General features: G+C 42.2%; 1 protein-coding gene across 3 annotated transcripts in view; it reads right to left on the reverse strand.

Moving 5' to 3' along the window:
• FAM124A (family with sequence similarity 124 member A) overlaps nucleotides 1-27194 on the reverse strand; it is a 56353-nt gene that overhangs the window by 19282 nt on the left and 9877 nt on the right. Inside the window, exons 1-2 of one of the 3 annotated variants that reach the window (XM_054056773.1) lie at nucleotides 24962-25083; nucleotides 14616-14647 (exon numbers count right to left, since the gene is read on the reverse strand). In XM_054056773.1, coding sequence (XP_053912748.1) covers nucleotides 14616-14647; nucleotides 24962-25020 — 91 coding nt within the window. In that variant the 5' untranslated portion in view covers nucleotides 25021-25083. Of the gene's footprint in view, nucleotides 1-14615; nucleotides 14648-19256; nucleotides 19297-24961; nucleotides 25084-27194 lie in introns of those variants that run through there. The other 2 variants (XM_054056775.1, XM_054056774.1) reach the window with 2 other exon arrangements.

The raw sequence follows: 27194 nt of genomic DNA on the forward strand, positions 1-27194 counted from the left end.
GTGGGATGGGGAGGAGAATACAAAATGTAAAACTCATGGGTTGAGATAAAAATAGTTTAATAAGATGGCAAAGGAAGAAGAAATAACAACAATGATAATAATAATAATAGAACACACAAAATGAGTGATGCACATTGCAATTTCTCACCACCTGCTGACTGATGCCCATCCCATCCCCAAGCAGTGATTGCAGCATTCCGGACTACTCCCTTAATTTATATATTGAGCATGACATCACAGGGTATGGAATATCCCTTTGGCCAGTTTGGGTCAGCTGTCCTGGCACTGCTCCCTCCCACCTTCTTGTGCACCTCCTCACTGGCAGATTATGGGAAGCAGAAAAGTCCTAAGCACTACTTAGCAACAACTATGAGATCAGTGTGTTACCAACATTATTCTCATACTAAATCCAAACCACAGCAGCATACCAGCTACCAGGAAGAAAATAAGCTCTATCCCAGCCAAAACCAGGACAGGTACATAGCGTGATGGCCATGACACGGTGGTGATATAGTGACACAAACACTTATGGGTGAAACAGGAAGCAATGGATTAAGTGCTCAGGGACATGGTTTAATGGCAGATAGGAATGGTTGGACTCCATGATCCAAGAGGTCTTTTCCAACCTGGTGATTCTATGATTCTATGAAGTGCACTCCTCCCTTACAGTAGGGGATGGGGAGGGCAGCCACCATCCCTGAGAGGTGCCATAAAGACCTGGGTATCTTCTAGCACCATTCTTGCTGCAGCTTGCCAGGAAGGCAGATCTCCTGGCTCAAAGCAGGCACACATAGGGTAACATCAAGTCAGTAACCACAGCAGCTGGGAAGCAGCTAGGCTTATCTGAAGGTATGGGGAACAGGAGCTACAACTCCTTCTACCTGGAGTATGTATGCATTTTACATTAAACCATTTAAGAGGCAAAATTTACCTAGAAGAAGTGAGCAGAGTTTTCTCCTATGCCACCTGAATAACCCCTAGGTTAGAGAAGTCTCCCTCTTGTATTTGCTTTTTGGCCCCAGGACTCTTGCACGTCTAGGTCCAGAAGAACATTTACTGGGTTATCTGGCCACGATCCGGCAGACTGATCCCTCTTCTACATTGTGAGAAGCTCTAGTTGCATTCCCCCTGGAGCTGCTCTGCACAAAGACCCGTCCCTTCTCGGGGCAGTGCTCCAATCACTTATTTCAACCTCCAGCAGTCTTGAAGACACCCGATTTTCCAGGTTGCTTCAGTGGACTTGGCTGGAAATCCACTGACTGACTAAAAAAAGCCTATAGCAAAGCTTAGGAAGGAGGTAAGTATCTGTATCCCTGGATATTTGTCCTAATGCTGTTTTGGTGAATCAAGGTACAGACCTAAAGACCTCACAGACTCACCAGGAGATATTTAAAGTTACCCACAGAGTTAGGCAAAGTTTGGTAAATACGAGAGCTAGGATGGAATCTATAGCAAAGAGAGATTTGACTGGATTGCAGCCCCATTTTGTGCATGGGAAAGTGTATTTTGCAACTATGGCAGAAACTTTCAGTTTTCTAGCCACCTGCATTTTCAATCTTCTATTTAGGAAACTCAGAGTAAGTATTCAACCTATAAATACTTAACAGAAAGATTTTTTTTTTAGCTGACCTGCAATAGTGCACTGAGAATTTGAACCCTGGAACATGAACTTCTGCTTTCCACCGCAGCATGGTACTTCATGGAACCAGTGCTTGGACCTCTCTTACACCATTACAGGCTAGATTCCTTTATCACTATGTCCAGCAGTAATATTTCACATTCGATTCTGACCAAACTGCATGAGGCACTACAGGAGATGTAGTGCATCTTTGGCCAGGTGCCATCTCATTGGCACTACAGGCAATGAGAGAGGGTCAGAGTGAATGTGCCAAGCTTCTGAACAGTGATTCCCATCAAGCAGTTCTTCATTACTGGGAAATAATTACTAAGAGGAAGTAATGAAATAATTCAAAACTGAACGCTAAAGATCAGCGTATTTTGTTCATTGTTAGTAAATAAAAATATTTCAACTGTGGGAATGTAAAAAAAAATCACTATATAAATAGCATCAGAAAAACAGAGCACTATAAACTTTCATAATTGAAACTTCCCAGAATTTCTGTTGCACGGAAAATATCAATATTTCTCTATTTCAATCTCATTCCAAAACACAAAGAAATGTCAAAATGGTAGCACTTTTCACTGAACAGGACCTTCACGATTTATGTCAGTCCAAGGCAAGACTGACTGTTTTAGGTGTACTAATTGAAAGGCTCATGGGCAGATACAAAGACAGAAGCTATTTTCATAAACAAGAATCATCAGTTTATGGGCAGCTGCAACAGAAGCAGTTACCGAACACCTCTGGCAGCACAACTATCTGACAGGTCATGCCTTGATGAATTATGCAGCATCAATAATCTTTTGAACAAGCAGGATGTGACAGATTCAGCAGCTCCTCCACTCTCTTTCCCTGCTGTTTAATAGCATCTGACAAATGCAGGGCTGCAGGATAATGTGCTTCTCAGCATGCCCTGCTTTACACACAACCTCAAACTCATGAAGGATGTTCAGAAGCAATAAGAAAGGGGATATTCTGGCACGGCACAGCACAGCGACAAGAGGAGAAGCCTCTTTCGTGTTCCCATCAGAGCAGTGTTTTCCTGCAGAGCTGCAGCTGAGTGTTCCTTAATGGAGATAATGGTGCCAGGATGCTCACTCCTCCATCCATACTAAAGCAGTACAGTCAATGCACTGCAGACCAGCATACTGACAAGCACAGCAAAATGGTTAATCTTCTCTTCCAGATGAACACATGATATAGGCTCTCTGTTGTTATCCAGTTACTGTAGAATCAAAAATAAAAAGTATTGAGCAAAAATAAAGGTGGAAAATTAAGCCCATTACCTGTCTGATGGAGATAAAAGGCTTTCTCTGGTACATTAATATGAAGAGTCATATGAGGTGTCATTGCCCTTAGTGTACAGCATACAGCCAACCCTGTAGGAACTAATCTTATCAAAAAGATACTGAATGCCCACAGAGGGCTTGCATGATCAAGTAAAGGCAATGGCAGAACTCATCGTGTGGCATCTTGGCTGTTAGATGGTGCAGCAATTGCTAAAACTCCCCACTCTGCTGCAGCCCCCAGTGAATTCTCATCCCTATCCCACCAGCTACATTCCCCTGATGTGCCTAAGGGTAAGCTTCCATGATCAACTTAAGCTGCTGTTGAAAGGGGCCACCTCACATCCTTCACATCTCCGCGGACTCCTGCACACTCTCTTATGATGGACTTATGATGGACTGGGTATTTGTGTAACTGGCTACACATCTTAAGTTGACCATGCAATTGCACCCTGATACTCTGCTATTTGCAGTCATATGGTCAAGATCGCCATATCGGCTTGCCTTCAGAACTATATGACCCTCATCTTCTTCATGGAAAACATGGCAATTGTGGCCCAGAGTCATCCCATGGAAGGCTAGGTACCTGACATGTGTCTCTCCAGCACGAGGCTGGCTGTTCTGGGCTCCTTTTGCAGTCAATGGTGAGAGACAGAATCAAACTTCAGATATGGCCCATTACTCTTCACTGTCCACAAGTGTAGTGAGAACCAAGAAAGTCCACTTCCATCTTGCGTGCCTCAGCTATACAACTGAAATTGGAGGGCAAGTTTGTGGGCCTACATGCTTATCCTGAAGATCATTCTTGTCATAGTATCTTACCTTGCATTACAACTTTGTCAATAAATGAGATGTGATTTTGTCATGAGCATTATGGAAGAAATGCTCTTGAACTATGTGATTGTCATATCTTCCATTACATCATCCAAACCCAATTTTTTTCACTCCTCTAGTCAGGCTACTGACTGCTCATAGCAAGGCAAAGTGTCAGGGACTCCTTAGGTCACAGTTATACTCTCTGTCCCTATTTCCCTCATCTCTTCAGTCACAGTACTACAGCTTTCTCACTTATTTCCTACCTACCCAGCAGATAAGTAGCAGTTCACACTCAGCACGTGTGTGTCGCCTGTGGGCTGACTGTCCAGCTGTAGGTTAGGAGAAGATATATCTTGAACTCACATTACAGCCTTTTTTTCTCCATGGAGGCAAAAGTTTGTCCCACTGCCTTTCATCCAGTTCCAAAGAATCTTGTGGGAAGTTAGTGCCTCTGTGAAGAAAGATGGCACATGTTCATGACATGTTTTCCTTTAAAAACAGGCTGAAAGGAAAGAGACGAGCGCACCACATTGTGTTTCTCGCTGTGTAATCCCATGTTCCTGACACTACAGCCCTCTGCTTGCTATGTCTGCTTGTTCTACCCAGGCTTTATGGAGCCTGTAGGCAGTGCTTTACTGTGTATTAAGTATTCAGCAAAAAAGACCCCCAAATCTGAGAAGAAAGTGTATGGGATCAGATCTTCATGCCAGCAAACTGTAGGAATCCACAATGGGTGCTTTCACACCACAGTTACAAGCAATCAAACTACCTGGCAATTCCTCACAAATATTACCCCAAGATAAGAATTTTTCCACCAATGCTGTGGTCTTCTCCATGAGCTCTTTACTCTTGCTGCATGTTGCTCTTTCAACCTGGCATTCTCCTCCCTTAAAATATGCTACTGACACCTTATGTTATACTGGCAACAGCAGCGTTAGAAATAATCAGAATTTCAATTTAAAAAAAATAAATCTTGTCATCTACTTGTCCTCTGGAGAGCACTGAAGTCTTACTTCAATACTCTCCTCAACCAAAGATTTAACTACTAACTTGCTGAAAAGCAAGAACCCCAAAATGCTGGTGTACTCATATATCTCCAGGGTTATTCTCCTGGATGTCAACTTCTGTCATTTCCCCACTTCCCTCACATACAGTACACTACAATTCAAGAGCTCTCTTAGTGCTCATGCAGTCTGCGTGTGACAAAAACCAGATTCAAATGATTTGGCAATCTTCAAACTGCCTTCGCTGCCTTCACTCAAAAGCCACAATCTACCTTTATTTGCTCATCGAGGTGCTGGAATAGCTTCACCACACAGAGATCAATTCTCACAGGAGACCTAATACCTGTGAGAAACAGCAAGGAGGTTTTTTTTTTTGATGACCTGAAAAGCATTCCTGATCTGCGTAAAACAGCTGGCAACTGTCATTCTGTGTCTTTGAGAAACACTCAAGAAGAAACAGTAATCAGAAACCCGCCAGTGGGGACCTTAAGCACAACAGTGAGCTGCTGCTTGCAGGATTTGCCCCAGTGAATTTGGTGATGCTACTGGCATGAATGAGCCCTGACCATCAGGGTGAGACACAGGAATTTATGCAGCAGCCTATATTGCTGCCGAATCCAATTCAGTGAAGAAATACAATACAGGAAAGGTGCATTAATTATTAATGCTCAACTATTACATGAATTTGTTTTATTGTTATTTTATATTGCATGTAGGATTAAAGAAAAAGTCACTTCACTTCTTAGTGGGGCAGAGAAGGGAAGAGGACTGAAATTGAAACACATAGATAGAGGTATTCTGAATTGCTGCAGATCGCTACTTTTCTAGAAGAGTTAAGCTTTGCAAAGATGCATGTTCTTCCCAATCATAAAATTTTCCTGAAGAAAGATAGGGATCACCGTACTTGGCAAGAACCCAGACATCAATCTTTGCTATCAATATTGGATTCTGTACGGATTTGCAATGTGTAGTAGTTCAGTAAAATTTCCATCGGTAATCACTAGTAAATCAAAAGCTGCACAACGCATGTCAGCATCCAAACTGTGTCCAGCATCACACTGTTCAGTCTCTTGATTGATGGCATTGTATTTTCTTAAAATCTGACTCCTATGTTAAGCTGAGATTCTCAAAACTACGGTTTTGGGTTTTTTTTTTTAAATAAAAGGGCAAAAAGAACATTGCCTTGAAAAAAACCCAAGAAACACTATACACTTGAGCAGCTGACAAATTTGGTCCAACAGTGAGCTCCATACCTCACACAATTTACACTAATTAACTGAGAGTGTGATTTTATGAGGGGCTTAAGACAATTTAAGACTACACTGCTGGCAGTCTTCCCCCTACTATTCCCAGCTAAGTGTTTCCAGAGCTTCCCATGTGTCAGGCCTAGGTGCAAGTTGAAACAGCTTGCTGGACAGACTGAAAAGAAGCCCTCAGACAAGGACTAATCAGGATTGTGCCTTCTGGTGGAAGTCAGAGAACTGCTCTGACTAAAAATGTTAATTTTCAGGGAGATCTCTTCTTTTAATCAGTTTGCACTTTTGCTCAAACCTTCCTGGTATCACTAAGATGCAGCAGGGTAACCCAGGCAGAAAGAAGGCAGAAGTTACAACAAAGCGTCTACACTCAAGACACATCTAAAGATGTTCAAAAGACATACTCCACAGCGGCTGATGGAAGCTATCACTGCCTCTGCTTTCAGCAGAGGGTTTGGACTAGACGATCTCCAGAGGTACCTTCCAACCTCCACTTTCTGTGGTTCAGTGCTATACTTTTCTATCCTGTAGGCAAGGATTCACCCTGTCATGGTGGTGGAATTTGATGACAAGCAGCTACATAAACACGTTTTGCATAGCCACCAGCTGCTAGGTGGCATGTAACAATGATATTTTCCTTCTTCACACATCATGGGAAACAGCATTATTCTTCACCTCTAGCAGAATAGCACAGGCCAGGCAAGATATGCAGAAGATGCTCACTGTATTTGCCACAGGAGCTGACACTTCAGATTTCACTACAATATAAAACACCTGAATTTGCAACATTGACAGATGCTGTGGGCTAAGGACACTATGTGATTTCAGTCCAATTTCCTCTTCCATGTTTCCTCATACTTTAATTAGTCTTCCTTTTATAAAAACACCTTCTGGAAATGCAGCATGATGCTGGCAAGCCCACTGCAAATTGTTTTTACAATCGTATTTCATATAGTTCATTGCCAGCCATTGTAAAAGCATCTCAGTTCTCTAAGAACTGTAAGAAACAATATACTACAGGAGATTTTTGTTTTGCAGTAAAAGAATATAATTATAACCTTACACTTCTTAAATAATATTGTTTGGAGAAATATGCTTAGAAGATACCCAGTCCAGCAGAGCCTTGGTCAGAACTGGTCTGAACTAACCTACCTCGAATAGTCAATTATACGAAGAAATTTTAGCTTTGTGAAAGATTTTTAAAAGGCCAAATCAAACCCAGACCCCTTCCTGCTCCTCATTAGTTTTCATCACCTTTAACAGTTAAGTGAAAGCAGGGAGACTTTGAAATGATACACAAATAACCAGAAGCCATTTCTTCATATGCTATTATTATGAGGCACCTATACACAGCAGAGTCATAGAACCATAGAATGGTTTGGGTTCAGAGGAACCTTAAAGATCACCCAGTTCCAACCCGCCTTCCATGGGCAGGGACACCTCCCACTAGATCAGGCTGCCCAAAGCCCCATCCAACCTGGCCTTGAACACCTCCAGGGATGGGGCATCCACAACCTCCCTGGACAACCTGTGCCAGTGCCTCACCACTCTCGTAGTAAAGAATTTCTTTCTAATGTCTAATCTAAATCTTCCCCCCTTCCAATTTAAAGCCATTCTACCTCATTCTGTCACTACACACCCTTGTAAAAAGTCCCTCCCCAGCTTTCTTGTAGAGTCCCTTCAGGTACTGGAAGGCCCCTATAACATTTCCCTGAAGCCTTCTCTTCTCCAGGCTGAACAACCCCAACTCTCTAAACCTGTCCTCATAGCAGAGGTGCTCCATTCCTCTGATCATCTTCGTGGCCCTCTTTTGGACCCATTCCAACAGTTCCACATCCTTCTGATGTTGGGGATTCTAGTATGTTGCGACACAGTACTCCTGGTAAGGTTCTCACGAGAACAAAGTAGAGGGGAGGAATCACCTCCCTTGACCTGCTGGCCACACTTTTGTTGCAGCTTGGGATACGGTTGGCTGTGAGCGCATGTTGCCAACTTGTGTTCAGTTTCTCATCAATCAGCACCCCCAAGTCCTTCTCTGCAGGCCTGCTCTCAATCACATTGTCCTCTATCCTGCCCTGAAACTATGGACTGCCCCGACCCAGGCTTAGAACCCTGCACTTGGCCTTGTTTGAACCTTATGAGATTCACACAGGTCCACTTCTCCAGCTTGTCCAGGTCCCTCTGGATGACATCACGTCCTTCTAGTGTGACAACTGCACCACTCAGCTTGGTGTCATCTGCAAACTGGCTGAGGGTGCACTGAATCTTGCTGTCCATATCATCAATGAAAATATTAAACAGCACCGGTCCCAGTATAGACCCCTGAGTGACACCACTTGTCATGGATCTCCATCTGGACATCAGGCTGTTGACCACTACTTTCTGAATGTGGCCATCCAACCAATTCCTTATCCACTGAATAGCCCACCCACCAAATTCGAATCTCTGCAATTTAGCGAGAAGGACGTTGTGGGGGACGATGTCAAAGGCTTTACAGAAATCCAGACAGATTACATCCATTTCTTTTCCAGTGTCCACTAATATCGTCACCCCACCACAGAAAGCCACTAGGTTGGTCAGATAGGATTTGTCCTTGGTGAAATCATGCTGACTGTCTTGAATCAGCTCCCTGTCCTCCATGTACTTTAGCATACTATAGTCCCTTGCCCTCCTCCTATAGCTCCCTTTATCTCTGCAATCAGGAAGGTTACATCTTTTATTTCTTGTCAAATGCTCTATTTAGTGCCCATTTTGATAGATGTGATCCATTGGTCTCTGGAGTGTTTGGTAACAAAAATTCTTAAGAATTTGAAAAGGGATAACTTCTGGAGACACTTGACATTGCTCTTCTCTATAAAGGACTTAGTGCTCAGGCTGGATCTCACTCTCTCTTTTACTCAGAGATGCATTTTCCTCTTCACACTTCCTTCCAACAACACCTACAGTCTAACAACTCAAATAGAGAAGGAAGAGGAATATTCTTGCCAGGTAACATCAAGAAGCAGACGCCATGGTGGGTAGAAAAAAAAAAGAAAAAGAGACAAAACAGAAAAAGCAAAAGAGAGAGGCAACATATTGTTACACGCGGGTGGTACAGAAGTCGTGTGAAAACTGTCATTAACTGTGCCTTGGCAAGCTCCAAGCATGGATGGGACAGGTGGCCTTACACTGACCCCTCACAACTCACCTGATGGACTATATTGGCACCTGAGTAGCTTTAGAATGAAAATGCATACAAATATGTAATTTCTACTTCTAATGGGGCCCTAATCTCACAGTTGGCTTCAAAGTAAACACGATTACACAAAATGAAAGCAGACAAATGCATCACTGAACCATCAAAGAAAGGTAACACAGTTTCAGAAAAACAAAATTTTATCTCAATTTCATGACAGCACTATCTTTTGGGCAATGATTTTTTTCTTATCTGAGGATTGTCACTTGATAATATGCCATTAACTAACCCTAACTGTCTTTAATGAGAATTGCTAGGTGTCTAAAAAAGACTAGGAATAAGTCTGTAAGAAAAAGGACATTGAATGGGGTATGTCATCTTGGACTAGCTCAGGGTGCATACACAAACACAAGGTTTCAAGGGGCTTTTTATAAACAGCAAGTTCTGTAGTGCTGGTGATTTCATAGAATCATAGAATGGTTTGGATTGGAAGGGACCTTAAAGATTGTCTAGTCCCAATCCCACTGCCGTGGGCAGGGAAACCTTCCACTGCATCAGGGTACTCAAGGTCTCATTCAACCCAGCCTTGAACACCTCCAGGGATGGGACATCCACTGCTTCTCTGGGCAACCTGTTCCAGTGTCTCACTACCCTCACAGTAAAAAATTTCTTCCTGATATCTAATTTAAATCCACTCTCTTTCAACTTAAAAACATTACCTCTTGTCCCATCACTGCACTCTGATAGTCTCTCTTCCACTTTTCTATAGGCTCCCTTCAAGTACTGGAAGGCTGCTATAAGGTCTTTCCAGAGCCTTGTCCTCTCTAGACTGAACAAGACCAATTCCCTCAGCCTGTCCTCATATGGGAGGTGTTCTAGCCCCCTGATCATCTTTGTGGCCCTCCTCTGGACTCTAACAGCTCCGTGTCCTTCTTTTGCTGAGGACTCCAGAACTGAACACAGTATTCCAGGTGAGGTGTCATGAGAGCAGAGTAGAGACGGAGAATCACCTCCCTCAACCAGCTCGCCATGGTTCTTTCAATGTAGCCCAGGATATGGTTGGTTTTCTGGGCTGCAAGTGCATATTATCATATTATGCATATTATATTGAGCTTCTCATCCACCAGCATCCCCCAGTCCTTCCCTTTAGGGCTGCTCTCAATCTGTTCTCTGTCCAGCTTGTATTTGTGATTACCCAGATGCAGGACTTTGCACTTGGCTGAACTTCATGAGGTTTGCACAAGCCCACCTCTCAAGACTAATAAAGTCCCTCTGGATGCCATCCCTTCTCTCCAGTGAGTCGACTGCGTCACACAGCCTGGTGTCATTGGCAAACTTGCTTTCCCATTCCACACGGCCAGATCCAGCACAAAGAGCAAACACCACTCAGGAAATAAAATCTACCATCCGAAATACTAAATTATTAAAAGAAACATCCTCAGTAACACACATATTTGTAAATCTGCCAAAAGAAACTGTCTAGTGCTCAATTTTTAGAACTAGAAAATGAACGAAATTCCATAGGTTAGGAAGCATGCTCATACAGAAAATAAAATCTTAATATCCTCAGGTTTACCATGGAAGAATACAAACAACCTAAAAACACCCCAGAAGGACTCAGTCTTCCCAGCTGCTAATGAAAGGAAGAGGAGCAGGGGAAGGTGAGTTACCAGCTTTCCAACTACAAAGCAGGTGAGTGACAAGCCCTTTACCGCCTTGAGATGCACAAAATGAATCACAGTATGCTACAGGGTTTTACTATCTCAAAATGCTATAAAACCTGCCACAAACTTGCATCTTATCCTGTAGGGCCAGCTTTATTTTTTCATTTACCAACTTAGCTGGAATGGTACAAATGTGTATCCAGGCAGTTCCCTTCTGATTGCTTAGCTGAAAATCATCAGGGGTAGGGGGAAATCACTCACTTCCACAATTATTTCTAAGACAACCTGGTTAAATTGGCTCCAAAGCTGACTAGGTATGGAGTATTTCAAATGTTACAAATCACAAAAGCCTTGCTTCAAAATGCCCACTTCTGGTTTGAGTCTTTCTGAAGAGCCATTATTATGAATCTAAATATTATGCGCCGGAGGAAATAAGCAGACCCCATCAAAACTCCTCCTCCCTGGTCGAAAATCACCCCTGAAACACATCGCTTAAAGCAATTTGAAGATAATTAACATGTTGATATGCACAGACTGTTGCTTATTGTGCTGGCAATGTTAATTAATTACTTCTTTGTGATTAAAACTGCCTGTATCTATATGCCACCTATGGTCTTTATATTCTGGTATTATGTACTTTGGCTAAAGGCCTCTTCTGTGTGTGTTAAGTGCCTAGCACAATTCCCCCTTTTATATGATTAGGCATCCCTAAAGGTAATTGAAAACCATAATTGAAAATATGAGCAAAAAGAAGCTTAATACATTTTCTAGGTTAAGGAAGAGCACACAAACGTGCAAAACAACCTAATAAGACAAAGCACACCTCCTGCTAAAGAACAAGGGAAAAGCGGCTATATATACCAGAATTTAGGAAAAAAAATGTCAAAATTAATTTAGCACTTCTCTTCCTTGAAATCAGACTGCTGAACGTTTCAAAGCTGTAATACCTCAGAATCCAGCATCCAGCAGACAGGCTTGCATGGCCTATTTACTTTGCTCAATAAGAAAAAGCAAAGTGGCACAGTCACCCTGACAACAGCCAGAGCCCACACGGCAGATAACTGCTGCATTGTCTTGCAGAAATAAACACACTCTGCAAACTTTGGTACTCCTTCCCAGACTACTTGTTGTACAAAACCACAAATGTTAGATGAATGCTGCCAGTAAAAAGAATTTTTGGGTTACCCAAAGCTGGGGGACAAAGGCAAAGAAGAAAAGAATTGAGATGCTGCATAAGACTCAAAGTCCAACCAACCCATCAGGCACGGCTTTGAACTGGTGTAGTAGTACGGTGCCCACAATAACTGCTGCCACATGTAGAGGGAAGAAAAAGTACTAGAAATAGCACATGTACAGAATAATTCTTCCATTGCCATACAGCAGCTGATGAGATTTTATTTCTGACTAGGGGGGTCTAGGATTCCTGTATACTTTTGCAGGTGCAGAATCCTGCAGTTTGTTCAGCTGCTGTCATCACAGCAAGTGATACAGGCAGCTGTAGTTAATTTACCTGATAAGTCTTTCTTCTTTTCTTGGCATGTCTGTGGAAAGTTTTTGTCCAGTGGACTTCATCCAGTAATTTAGAAGATTACTCCTTTGTTTAACACTGAAATCAGATCCTCCTTGTTAACACCAAATAAGACCCCTGTAAAACCAAATTAGCCTGTAATCTTTCTGGTTTAGGCTGAAGAGATTCTGTAGGCAATGGAGATTCTTTGCTTTTTAATTTGCAACATGTAATAGCATTACTGATTAGACTGCTTTCTGTACTATGAATCTGTACTATGAAATAGCATGTGCTGAATCTTTTTCCCCAAAGAAATTAAAATGGCCAAATCACACTTCTTCCCTAATATTTCTTCCCTAATAATTTTTTTCTTCAAAAGCTTTATGCAACCCACAATTAGGGACAGGTTGCCCAGGGAAGTTGTGGATGTCCCATCCCTGGAGGTGTTCAAGGCCAGGATGGATGGGGCCTTGGGCAGCCTGATCTAGTGGGACGGGTCCCTGCCCATCACAGGGGAGTTGTAACTTTAAGGTTACAAGATCTTTAAGGTCCCTTCCAACCCAAACCGCTCTATGATTCTATGTTAATCCCTGACTGCCTGTCTCTGACATAAAAGCAGAGGCATTCTATTTTACTGAAATTCATTTATGTAGCCTTTTCTGTTACTCCTGCACTGTCTGACCAAACCAACCGCACAAACCCCACAAAATCCAAAGCTAAATACTGCTACTTGTGAAGCTGTATCAACATAAGTTGCCTTGGAAGCAGAAAAGAGAAAGAAGATTGTCCTGTCGCTTGAACTTTTGTGTCTTTGCTGGAATGATAATACCTCCTTGTACTGACAAATTACAGGAGTTGAAATACAACTGTAAACCCCACATATTCTGGACAGCCATGGCCAGCAAGACACTCAGGTGACCACAGTTAACGTGACACACTGTCACTGCCACACAAACAAAAATTACCCTTACAAACAGCTCACTGATAATAGTAAATCATAAATAAAGACTTACAAATGCGATCTGTGACCTTTATTTGCGAAACGCGCAGCAGTCACGCAAAGTTGGTAGGGGATCAGGCCCAAATTTTCAGATGAGAAATACTCTATTTCCACCTTGTTTTCTGAACTTAGCTCCCAAATAAGCACTTCTACTAGGCAAATAATTATGAGTCACCACCTAAAAAGTGGAGGAAGGTGGCAGCACATTCCCCAAGCCATGACCCAAAATTGTGAGCTGAGAGGATGGTGAGGCACATATCTGGTGTAACCAGTCAAATCCAATATGCTTTTACTATCTCTGAAAAGTTGATTGCCTGGATCTTGCTTCCAAATAATTTGAAATATAACGTCTGGCAGTGGGACTCCAGAAATCTAATTAAACAATAGAATTTAGAAAAAAAGCTTCACTAAATTCTCTCTTTCTCAGACACACATACTGAGCAGATGGAGGAAAGGCAGCAAGCTCCCTGCTAGTCACATCAGTGCAGGAGCCAGACATTACGAACACTGTCTGATCCAGCTCTTGTTGAAATCAATAAAAGCCCTCCGCTGAAGACCATGGGAGATGGAAAATAACCCTCTTCACGCTTCAGTCAGAATGTGTGAATGAAAAAAAACTGACAGCATTCTTCCCCACTGATTTCATGGTGCTTAAAAGATCCTGATTATAAAACACAATTTGTCATCTGTGAATTTTTGATCTGCTTGCTTGGCACAAATGAAGCTCACATCTACGTGTGAATCGGGGAGGCAGACATCACCTTGCACTTTGACAAGAGAGATATACCAGTAGCTATGCATGAATAAGCATTATTGCATTTCAAAGTGCTGTGGATACAGTATGTCCTGCAACTAAGAAAATGGTTGGAGTGGGTAGACAGAGGACTGAAAAAGTGTTCGTTATAAAATTGCAATTTTGCATCAGCGAAAAAGAAATGAAAAATAATCCAGGCACCAGAATTCATCTTTTATCAGTTGGATAACCTCAAACAACCCATACACACTAGCCACACCGTGCCTATACATTTTGTTTTCATTTCCTTGCATTCTTGTGAGCTCCAATACTTATGACTTTACACATAGCTTCTATTTTGGTCATAAACATCCAATCAGTTTAATTTTCTATACTTTTTTTAAATATAGATCCAAGAAGAAATGGAACGGGAGCTTTCCTGTGTCAAAGTGAACTCCATTGTAAGACTAGTTGATGTTAAAAAATGTTAGCAACCAGAAAAAAAAGAAAATATAAGAATGCATTTCAAAACAATTCTCAAAATTATACTCACTGCTCGTAGAGGACATACGGCTGTACTCAGACCTGCAAGACAAAGATATTAGTTAGACCATATTAAACATAGAAGACAATGAAAAAAGTACCAAATCTACTTACATTGCATATTAAAATAGTTTAATGCCCATTTAGGATTATTTTTATTCTAAGATAATAAATGGAACAGGTTTTGAATGTAGCCTCAGAAAAACTGGCTACTTGAATGAATTTTGAAACCATCTATATAGAGTAAAGCAACTAAGGCTTTATCTAGGGGCTATTTATGCTACCTCACTTTAGGCATAAAAATTAAAGCTCAGAAGGCTCTATAAGGAAAAAAAAAGGCTACTTCAGACACAGGATAGGTTAAGTCTACTATATTTTGACTCGCTTTCTCATCTTCTTCACCATATGTTCTCTAAATGCCATTTTGTAATTTTTTTTCCCCTTTTTTATAAGAACTCTATTCAAAGAGAAGAATTTTTATTGTTCTTTGGTCACAACTGGCAGGGAAGACAGAAAATGAGTACCAAAATAAAAACATTTAGATGACAATCTTTCTGAAATCTTTTTCCTCTTCAAGACACCTCTAAGTAAAACTATGTGCCCATTGGTTCTGCCTCAGTGTATTACCTGTGAGAAAGTGAGAGCAGTTAAGCATTTTCAGCAACAGTGCAATTAATTTTGCAGCTGTATGGTACTTCAAACTCCTGAAAATTCCATCCTGGACTGACAAAAACACGGCAAATCTATGTCCTCAAAATTCAGAACTACTAAGATAAAGCAAATATGCCACCACTGAATATTAAAAAATATTTACTTCCACTTCTGAGGCCCTGCCTATGACTTCTAAGTGTTTGGTTTTGGAGTCCACAGTCACGGAGCCTCCACTCCCTCAATTGCTGGGTCCCCAGAACAGACCTCAACTCACCAGAGATCTCTGCCACGATTAACGTCTCGCATGTATGCCCTGTGGTGCCCTGAACGTAGAAGGCAAACTGTTTGGGGAGCCGTAACACAATCCTTGGATCCAAACCTAAATGCTTGTGTGATATAAATAATTGCAAGAAGTTTGCCGTATTGCTTTAAATTAAAAAAACATGTGAGCTTTGACTCTCAAGATATTTGTCTGGAAATAGATGGCATCTAAGCATGTTCTCAGGTTACCTTCATACTCTTGGCTCTTGGGTGTCCAAGGGAATAAAGGACACCAACCCCACGTAACTATTGAGGCTGCTTTAGGTTTTAATACAGACATATCTTTGCAGAAGAAACAAAGCATTTACAGTCATGCTCTTATTTCATAGCCTTGTGCTTAGCACTCAGCATTCTGCGGAGTAGATGCTGAGATTGCTGGTTTAGGTGAGAAAGACCATGAGGAGCTACCCCCAACTTTTCTTGCCAGTCCTGATGGACCAGAGAAAGATGACGCAATCTCCTTTTTTCACTATACTCATGAAAATAAGAATCCATCAATACCATCAAGTACCATGAGGTTATTGTAGCATTTGAAATAGATCTGTACAATGAGGTCTGAGGAAAGAGTCAATGATGGAGGCTTGCAGGTCTCTCTCTTCTTTACTAAATCATGCACCCTCAGCCACTTTGATAATGCCACGGAGCAACAAAACATCTTTATCACACATGGTAGAGACCATACGACTAGGTCATTAGGAGCCCCTCGCAGTCACCCTATATAAATTGCTGCATTACACCTCCTTCATGAATAAAATGCTATTCGTCAACCGACCTCGCTCACAACCCTGGTGTAGCCAGAAAAAGCAGAGGCAGTAATGACGTGAGCATAGAAGGACACCTTCTTCCTACCGCCAGGCCTTGTACACACCACTGGTTCAGCTCTGAGAAGGGGCCAAGGCGAAGCAATCCCAGCAGCTGGCTGGGTAGTGCGGTGTAGGCCATAAAGCTGCATTGCATCTATAGCAGCAAGCCACGTCGGTATCATTTGGCATCGTGTATATTTTGAAGGGTGGAAGAACTGTGTAATATGCGCTCTTCACAAGCCCAGAGGCAAGCAATATACATCCAGATGCCTCCAAGTATCCCGAACTAGGATTCATTCAGTCTGCACTTCTGTTTGAAAACAGCCTGGGGCTGTCCTTCAATGTATCTGTGTTCAGCAGTTGGTGGCTGATTCAATATGAACCTGCACTGCTTGTATTTCAGATAGAAGCAAAACAACAGTTTGCCTTTTGCTTTCTGCAAGTAAAAGCAGCTTTCTATTACTTCACACTGTTATTTTATTATCCCAAAGTGCTGCAGGCACATTATAGGACACGGAGAATTAATGAGTCCTAAACCCAAGAAGTGGCAGTCTACATACAGGCAGGACATGAAAAATGAGATGAGGAAAATAAAAATGGGGAGTGAGAAAAGAGGAGACAAGAGTGTGCTTGGAGACTAATTGCAGACACATTTTAATAGGCTATAGAATTGTATTGGTTTTTTTCCCCCGTAATTCTAATATAGTTCAAGCTAATATTTAATTCATGTTTGTTGCACAACTGACATGCACAAAATTAAAGAAAGGGATAATTACGCTCCAAGGTTTGTTAACCTCAGATGCCAAAAAGAGGACTGTGCCCTCCCTAAGCTACCTCTAATAAAAAGAGAGGTCTGAAATACGTCTCTCTCTAGCTGTTGTCTAGGGATGAAGCCTACAGAAACCAAATTCCTAATGGAATGAATATGAGTCTCTCTATGTGCACTCAGGGCCAACTTGAATCACCTTTTGTCATGTCTCCAACTCCCTTCTGTCTTAGAAATTCTTTGGCTTGAATCTAGTCCTTAAGAACAAAATTAAGTGTTAGCAAGATCCTTAATATTTTCAAAATATTAGCACAAACCATTCAGATTCATGACATGCACTGGTAAGCAGCTTACTAAACACATTTTTTTTCCCTTGTAGTCAGCTTACTTATACTTGGAATACTAAATTCTGAAGTTTCTGTAAGTCTTTTAAGCTTTTTAGTCTGGTATACATAATGAACATTCCCTTTGACAAGATCACGCATTAGAAAAATTAAGTACCAAAATAACATCTCCTGGGTCAGGTAGACTCTCTGGACAGCAACTTTGTTCTTTCCTATTCTTTCCATCTCTGTTTTAAACATCCTGAGTACTGGCTTCTATTAGTTCCCTTGGAAGAGGATTTTCCCATTAAGGTAACTCAAGAGGAGAGCATTCATGGGCTTTAATAGTGACAGACTGGGGCCATACTGGGGCTCACAGGTTCCAGGCCAATTACATGGTCTTGCAGTAAGATAGTTCCTCTGACAAATATTACATGACAGATAAAAGAACAGAGACATTCAAGACAGAAACTGAAGAAGTGGAGGACTGTTCCCTTTTTCGGCACATAACGAGTTAAAAAAATATCAAAAAGGATATTGAAGTAGTGGGAAGTACTGAAAAGGAGGGCTCATCACTCAGCCAAAAGACACATCAGTCTGCAGAGACTTTGTGCTCAATGGTAAGCCCATCAGGAAAGAGGAGCTGTGAATACATCAAGAGACATTAAAACAGGAATGTGGAAGCTTGAGGTAAATGTGGGACCCCGATTCCCATTAGCACCACTGAAGGATCAGGATTGTGCGTTATCAGAGTGTAAGACCATCACAGGCACAAACAATCCTGAGCAATGCCCTGAGATCAGCCCGCACTACTCATTTCTGATCACTAATGCAGAGCCTCAGAATATCCAAGAGAGGGAAACAGCCCACTGAATGCTGCTAGCACAACTTGCAGCTACTGAGTATGGTATACAAAAGCCCCCTAAACCTGTTTCTTTGGGTAAGAAGCACAACTATGTTACATCTCTGAATCACCCAAGCAATGTAGCTACACCAGTGTGGCACTGTGCTTGGGTACTCCAGCATGCTGATTAGCCATGGCACAGCATTACATTAACATAGGTACAGGGGTGACAAACATCTAATAAACAAATGCACTCAGGAGAATTGTCTGGGACTAAGCTCAACTCCACGAAACAGTCTGCATCTGTACCATTAAAACCTCTTGCCTTCCAAAACAAACTGGCAAGTGGTCTGCTGGGAACGGTTCCTGGCCATGGTAACCTAGTAAAACAAGTCCCTTGTCCCACAGTAAAACACACTCAAGAATCACATGAGAGAGAGCTAGATGCAAACTGATGTCATCAGCCATTTTAAGTATTTACCAATATGGAAAACTCTGTTCCAATGCTCAGGGACCACCCCCCATATGCTGCTTAATGCACTGGCATGGCTGTAACTGGGGTTTCTGAGCCATCTCCACAAGGCAGCCTGATGTGTAGAATAACATCTCTCAAGTTATTCTAACACAATACAATATGCACAAGGTCTCCATTGCAAAGACTCCTTAACACACACCCCACCCCCCCCCAAATAAAATTGTGGAAAATTTACTAGCTCTTCTTCTGTCTGCAGCTTTCAGAACAGTACCTGTTGGATTCACATTTCCCCTGCCTTCCCTACCTGGAGTTGGTTCAGATTTCACTGTTTCATATTAAGAGCTTCTCTGCCTTCCATCCCTCCAGAAAGCTCTCCACAGGGCACATGGGAGGATTTTATAGCAGTTAAAGCACAATGCATAAGTCAGAAAATTTAGCTTTGTAGCTCCATCTTTGGTTTCTTCTTACCAGATTCTTGCGGCTCATATTACAATCTGCTTCACTAACAGCAGTCCAACGCAAGTCTGTTACCTTCATTGTACTTCTCCTTGTGTAATCAAGATGACTGCAACAGAACAAGTCAGAGTCATTTGCCTCAAAATGCCTTGCTCGGGATTTCTAGTAGAGTGATGAAATCGGATGATGGATTTCCATCACTTGGCTCTAACTACTGCCCTCAGAAGCTTATTATTAACAGTAGCGTTTGAGGCCCTGCATGACAGACATCATCATCATCACCATCATCATCAGTGTGTATGGAGGAAAGTTTGTTTGTAATCTTCCAAAAAGCACCCGTTGAGGCAGGAAAACACTATGCCCTAGTGAGCACGCCTGCCTGAGCATCCCTCTCGCAGCAAAGAGGGGAAACAGGCGCTTCACGGAACACTCCCCAGAGGGATTCATCAGGACTGATGTGGCGTGTACCTATCTGTTCAAAGCCAGCGGGTGAGTCACCCTCCTGAGGTCCTGATGCTCTTAACTAAAAACAGAAGTAGTCTGATCTATACCAAACATGTAAACTACACAAAGTTACAGTTAGCTGAGGTGAACCTCACTGCCTGCTAGGACTGAGCCATCATGAACGTCAGCACAGACCTCCTGGCCTCCAGAACATGATTTAAAATCTGTTCCACCTCACTTTCAGTGCCTAACCCCAGTGCCACGTGCTAGCAGGTCTGTCTGTTCAACAAAACAGCTCTGCTTCACTGAGTAAATCTGGCTGGAAATGATGCCTCAGTCCCAATATGTGACAAATAGCTCAACTTTACATTATTTGAGTGTCAAATCAGAGACAAGTTGTCTACATTGACACATTGGAATGAGGGATATATAGGAAGTGAAAGGCTCAGCAAAAAAAACCCAACAAAAAAAACACACAACCAAGGTAAAAGTAGGTCTTAAAACACGCTTCAGCAGCATTGATTTATTTGTATTCCCGAGAATTTCTCATAGATGGATGAAATATGTGACAAGAGACTGACATTTCATATTGAAAGACGACCATACAGATAACAAAGTCGTGTGTTGAATCCCTTTAAGCTAGAAACATGTGACATGAAAGCAAACTCTCACCACAATATACCATTCAACTATTCATTTGATAATTCAAGCAACCCATTCTGACCAAGGACACACACGAATTACAATATTCTTAATACTTTTACCTTTAAGTGGGGTGCAGCACCCTCTTTTTTTTATAGGCTGCCTTGTCGCTTATTAACAGTTTTATTTTTTGCTTTAGTCTCACACATTTGACAGAAATGAAATAAATAAAGGCTTTTTTTTTTTTTTTTTTTTTTTTAATCTGCTTAACAGATAAGTTAACAGTGGCTCAAATAATTTATGATTTGGCCAGGATCACACATGCAGCTAGGGAGAACCACAAGGAAAACCAACAAACAAGCATAGTGCAGTCTCAAAAAATTGACATAATCTCTGAAAAATTAATTTGAGGAATAGAACCACAGGAGAAAACGAAAAGGAGGGAACAACCCCCTTGAATAATAACTGCAACCAAACGGTAATGGATTTTGCTAAATCCATGTTAAAAATAATTAATGTTAAAAATAGCTGCAGTATGGTACCATGTCCTAAGCTTCAAATATCTTTTGTTTCTGTTTTGCAATGGATTTCTCTATGTATCATTGAACCATTGCTTTGCAGTTGCCTGCTACCAAAGAAACAGTATAATTTTCCTTCACCCTGAGAGTCATCAAATACTCAGCAATTAACTACTACTTAATTCCATTTGTATAATTGTTATTTTTTGTGTTAAACTTATCATACAGATTCCCCCCTTGCACTTCAATAGTGTCTTCCCACTTTCTCTAAAAACATTAATAAATTATTTGAAATGTAAGTGGAAAAATTGCAAATTCAAATAAGTTAAAAGTTACAACTTCTCATAACTTTAAATGCCTTCTAAGTGAGAAAGGAGAAAACAAAGGATTTAGGCAAACTTTGATACTGTTAGTAAGTTGATGATTAAACTGAACTCTTTAAGACATGGGCGCTTACAGCTGTTTAGGGAACAAGTGAAGTTCTGCTGGGAATTGTCACATATATGGAAATCTTCATTAATGCCTGCCATGTCACAGAGTAGTTATGCTCATTTAAGGCACATACACTTGATAAATAGGAGAGTGATTTCCATAGAAGTGATCCTCGAACACAGCTAACATGACCAAATAAAAGTTTAGGTATAAAAAACCATAAGATTTTACGTCCAAGAAACAACCTGGTTTCCATATTCATGGTGTGTCACTCAGGATTATCAGCCCTGAATGCAATGAATTCAGCTGATGCTTTGCCTTTTATATCAGTGGTAGCAAGAATCTCTCTTGTTTGAAAATTACATGCTAACAACTTCTAAAATTTTCTTAGTTTGATGGTTAAGCCCCAAAACCTTTGGTCAGCTATTCAGAGTTAGGATAGTGAAATAACAGTATTTGTATGGCTTGAAAAAACAAGAAAATTTGAAAATGAAAATTTCTGCAACTCATTTTAAGTAACATAGTATTGACTTTTCTATCCTTTTATTTTGTGTTTTTCTTTAGAATTTATCAACAGTTCTTTAAACATACAAATTTCTTCTTCCTTCTATTTCTTTCTTCTGCTTTTTTTTTTTCTTCTGCTTTCTAATTGAAGATCAAAGAAAGACAATTTTCTTCTTCCAAAAATGTCAGGTTATATAGTACAAATCCACTACCAAAACTATTACCAGAGAAAGCTCTCTGTCTCCCATACTTCAGGGCTCAAAGATTTCTGTAGCAAACGAAATAAGGTTTTCTATAAAAAGTCCAAAAATTACATTTCCCGAGGAGACACAATTTGTATGGACAAAGTCTTTCATTCCAAGGATGGTGAAACTCTTTCAAATCTCGTTAATAAACAACCAATATAAACTAATTGGCTTATATGTTCTACCCTCTTTATCCAGGTACTTGACAACAGTAGCTCAATCCATTCTTATTGGATTCAGGAACTCAAAATACACTATTTTTGTTCAGCAGCCTCTTTACTAACCCTATTTACAGGGTGAATGCAGTAAGAGGAACATATTTTCCAACAGATTAGGAAAATGAAGGCTTCAAACTGTAACTGATCTTGCCTGTAGCACAGCATTTTGCCTGCTCTTGTAGCTGGAAGCTCTAGCAAAACCTTAAGGAACATATGTCTCTTAGAGTACTTGATGTATTAAATTGGTTAGCTGCTATAAGCAGCTTCAGCAGTACAAGCTCTATGTAAGAGCTCACACATCATTACATATGATCATCAAGATGACAAGGGCTTGCAGGGCCTGGATTTACTACAGTCACTATCCACTATTGTTCCCTGAATGACAGAAAGGGACCACTTGATGTAAAACTGTTACTGAATCACTCTGACAGTTGTCTCTTCCTATACATTCAGAGGCTGACAGCTGAAGTTCAAAACAGTTCATTATTTTACTTTTTTATGCCATTGAGTAATTGGAGAAAAAGGAAAACAGCTCAATTTAGCAATAGCTATGATGGGACTGAGACAAAGCAAAAAGCAGATCTTCTTGCAAGAAGGAAAAGCAAGTGATGTGAACAGTTGGTTTGGTGAGAAAGCTGAAATATAAACATTGTGAAAGAGACATACGCAACGTGTTTATCGGACTAAAATAGCTGCTAAACAGAACTAAAAATAACAATTGAAATGCAGAGACCCGTTGCTTTTCAAAGCGAACTTGAGTGCAAAGCACTGCAGTTATTAATTTCTACATATCACTGTTCAAATTCCTCAGTCAGACTCTTCCAGTAACCTACACTTTCCAGCGTCAAGCCTGGGACTGAGGTGCTTCGTAAAACTATCAGGTTTGGCACCTCAATACCAGACACAAGCAGCTGCCGTGCTGGTCATGGAGATCTAAAGGCTTATGTCACCAGCTAGGTCAAAACCTTCCAAGTGCCCATCCTAAGGAAACCCTGTTTTTTCTGTTCCTGATAAACACAGCAAATTCAAAATCACTTGACCCATCAATGATTTTTTGAGCTTTGAACCAGCCACGAATTCACTGTTTATTCTGTCTTCCTTTTACCCACATCCCCCAAACATGCACTAAACCCTTTTTGTCCCAATATCTGGAAAGGAGGCCTGGACTTCTCCCTTTAAGCTCATGTCACATAAAGCACTTAAAAACTTTCATCGTAAGGTATGCCCACAACACAAGGTGATGGAAAAAGTCCTCAGACCACAGAAGGGATTAAAAAATCAAATTGAATTAATAACTGGAGGTATGACTAAGATCACCATATTCCATTTCCACCTTTACAAAAAACATCTGTAGCATTGCTATTTCAGCTTTTGCGCTGAGCACCCGATACGGCTTTGTGAAGACGAATTAGCTGTACAGTTTGTGACAGTCAGAGTAGAGACCGAAGGAGATACACCAGACAAGGAGCTGGGAGAAAAACAATTGGGAAAGCAAGGAGGGAGGAGAATGAAGAACTAGGAAAGAACAGTGTTAACAGGAATGGGCAATCTCCTTTTGTCCTGGAGCAGCAGAAAGAGCAAAGGCTCACTTGCGTGCCTGACAAGATGACAAAGCAGCAGCACTCAGGATGGGCTGGAAAGCACTTCCCTCTCTCCCACTTCAGAAGAAGTTATCCAACTAACAAACATCGCACATCTGGCAGCGGGGTCACAAAGTCAGGAAAAAAGGTCATTCTCCTTGACTTTGATATGACACTTCCAAGTTGGACAACGACCAGCAAAGTCTATAGCGCTTCACAGGTCAGTATGAGTATCCTGACAGCAGCAACTCGATTTTACAGTGCCTATAAATCTAACCCGCTTTTGTGAGCGGCTCTGATGGTCCTCCTAAGGAGTCAGCTCTGTCTGCCTGACATTGTCCAGATGTCACTGCCAAAAGGAAATCACAGGTAGCTGGGAACCCTTCCAGACGACCCTCAACACAAATTATCACGGGACACCGAGAAGCTGATCCAGCATGCCCACAGCCCACAAAGCACAGCGCGGGGCTGCACGACGTGCTCTGGAACACCAACTTAAAGCCCACGGCCACGATCTCCTAGGGTCTCTTCCTCCCCAAGCGCAGAAAGAGGATCACGGGGAGCTCTCTACTGCTCAGCTGAAGACGCTTTCCCAGCGATGCCCCCCGACAGGAACGGTCCCCAGGGCATCGCACAGGACCCCCAGCCCCAGCGTGGGAGCCGGGAAGGCAGCATTGCGCTGCCTGTGTTGCAGGGATGCCCGGGTCACAGGGATGCCCGGGTCACAGGGATGCTCATGTCTGAGGGATGCCCAGCTTGCAGGGATGCCCGGGTCACAGGGATGCCTGGGTCACAGGGATGCCCGAGTCGCAGGGGTGCCCAGGTCATAGGGATTCCCAGGACGCAGGGATGCCTGGCTTGCAGGGATGCCCGAGTGGCAGGGATATCCGGGTCCCAGGGATGCCCGGCTCTTAAGGATACCTGGGTCGTGGGGATGCTCGGGTTGCAGGGTTGCCCGGGTCACAGAGATACCCGGCTCGCAGGGGTACCCAGGTCGCGGGGATGCCCGGCTCGCGGGGATGCCCGGCTCGCAGCACACGAAGCCGCACCCCCAGCCCCGCCGCTGCCGGCAACAAGTGCAGCCGGGATGGAGCGAGCTCAGCTCCGCCGCCACGGCCCTTCCCCGCCACTCACCCGCCCGTCTCGGCTCCCGAATCCACGCACTCGTCCTCCCCGCCGGGATGCTTCTCCATGGCGGCGCTGCCCGCGGGGAGCGGCCCGTGTGCGGCGGCAGCGGCCGCTCCTCCCGCCCTGCCCCCGTCCCTCCCCCGCCGAGGGAGCCCGGGGAGCAGCGGGCTGGGACCGCGCTGCTTCCTACAGCCGCCAGGAACGAGCTTGCGGAGGGGCGGGTGTTGGTCTCTTCTCCCAAGTGATAGGGGGTAGGACAAGAGGGAATGGTTTAGATTGGACCTTAGGAAAAATTGCTTTACCAAAAGGGTTATTGAGCACTGGAACTGCCCATGGAGGTGTTTGAGTCACCATCCCTGGAGGTGTTCAAAAGACTGGTAGATGAGGTGCTTGGGGATGTGGTTTAGTAGTGGACAGGTGCGGTTGGAGATGGTGATCTCAAAGGTCTTTTCCAATCTAATGATTCTATGATTCTGTGAAAGGACCACCAGGGAAAACCTTTCATCCACACTTGACAGCAGCCACTGAGTTTGGGTGGCCGTATTCTAGAAACTATCTCAGCCCCTTCATTGTACCACTTCTGTTTTTCCAATAGGAACAGCTGCTTAATGCCTGCATCGGTTTAGTAAGTGTAAACACATTAGAAATCAGGTATATCTCATCAAGTTTTATCCAAAATTTTCCAATAGGAAAACCACCTGAAATGTGTGACGCCCCATGTGCCTGGAAAATAGATGGTATTTCAATTGAAACACTTTACAACGTAAAGGGCTGTCAAATTCACAGATTATCTCTTGAAATACCATTTACTTTACAAAACAGTTCTCTTGTTTTGCAACAGTTCTCTTGCTCTCTTTTTTCTCACACTATTGCAAAATGTTCTTCTTGCAGTCTATCACTTAGTTGGCATTTGCCTTTGTCAAAGATTTCAGAATCCTGCTAAACTATTTTAAGGATTTGTTAATAATAACTATTAGGGAAACTTGCAAAATAATTAGTATTTTACTTCATGTCGCAGGATGATGCTTTACACATTATGTTGCTTAATAGTTAAAACTGAATTTTCCTCTAAGAAGAAATAAACCAGATTGTTTCAGTGGTTAATAAAGAATGTTAATTTAGAAAATGAAAAGCTGTGTTAAATTATTGTAATATGGCAATCCCATGATTTGCTTGAGATCAACAGTTGGTTGGGAATAAAACAGCTACTTAATGCCTGCATCAGTTTAATAAGAGTAGACACATTAGAAATTAGGTACAGATCATCAAGTTTTACTCTAAATTTTTTTCTGTCAACAGTACTTGAACACTTCCCCTCCCTGGAGGTGTTCAAGGCCAGGTTGGATGGGGCTTTGAGCAGCCTGATCTAGTGGGAGGTGTCCCTGCCCATGGCAGAGGGGTTGGAACTGGATGATCTTTAAGGTCCCTTCCAAGCCAAACCATTCTATGATTCTGTGGTTCTATGGCAGTTAATAGAGCCTGTTGGATGCACATTCCCAGTACCCAGGTGGTTTTGGAGCATCTACTCTTACAGCCTTTCACTGTGCTGAGCTTCCTCCAGTCTCCCATGGCACTGCTTGGCACTTGATCATTACATCAAATATGATAATTTTGAAATCACACGCAGAAGAGGGATGGGGATGGTTTTCCAAACCCATGTGAATTTCTGTAACGATGACAAAAAAATATGTGATGCTTAAGGAGCGCTTTGAATGCCGCCTATGAAGAAATGCTTATGTAGGAAAGCCTACTAGTAGTGGGGCAGTCATATTCAATAACACGAGAGCACAGTGAAAAGCTGTGGGCGCGTTCCTGTATTCTGTGTATGTCACACGTGCCTATCTGTTCTGTATTTGGAAGTGATCACCTCTCCATTTCTCCACCACTTAAGTAAATATTCATCCACATAGATGTGAGCCAATCTCTTAGTAAGGTGAAAAAAATGGTCTTTCTTCAATCCACTTCAATTCAGGCTGTGGCAGGTGACAAGAGAAGGGGACAGAACTGATTTTGTTGCTTATATCTCCAAGCTGGCAGACCAGCACTCATGTCTCTTCTGGGTCAGGTTCAAGCACAGAACCGGGGGATGGTATTCTGTGTTCCCCACAATCTAAACATTGTGAGAAAACCTCTTCCATTAATGTTTGTGGAAAATATCAGGTCTGATGAATTCAAATTTTCTCTTCAAAATTCTCCAGCTACCAAATCACCGTCAACTGGAGGAGGTGGCCACATGCCA

The sequence above is a fragment of the Cuculus canorus genome, chromosome 1, assembly GCF_017976375.1.
Source record: "Cuculus canorus isolate bCucCan1 chromosome 1, bCucCan1.pri, whole genome shotgun sequence".
Classification (NCBI taxonomy): Eukaryota; Metazoa; Chordata; class Aves; order Cuculiformes; family Cuculidae; genus Cuculus; species Cuculus canorus.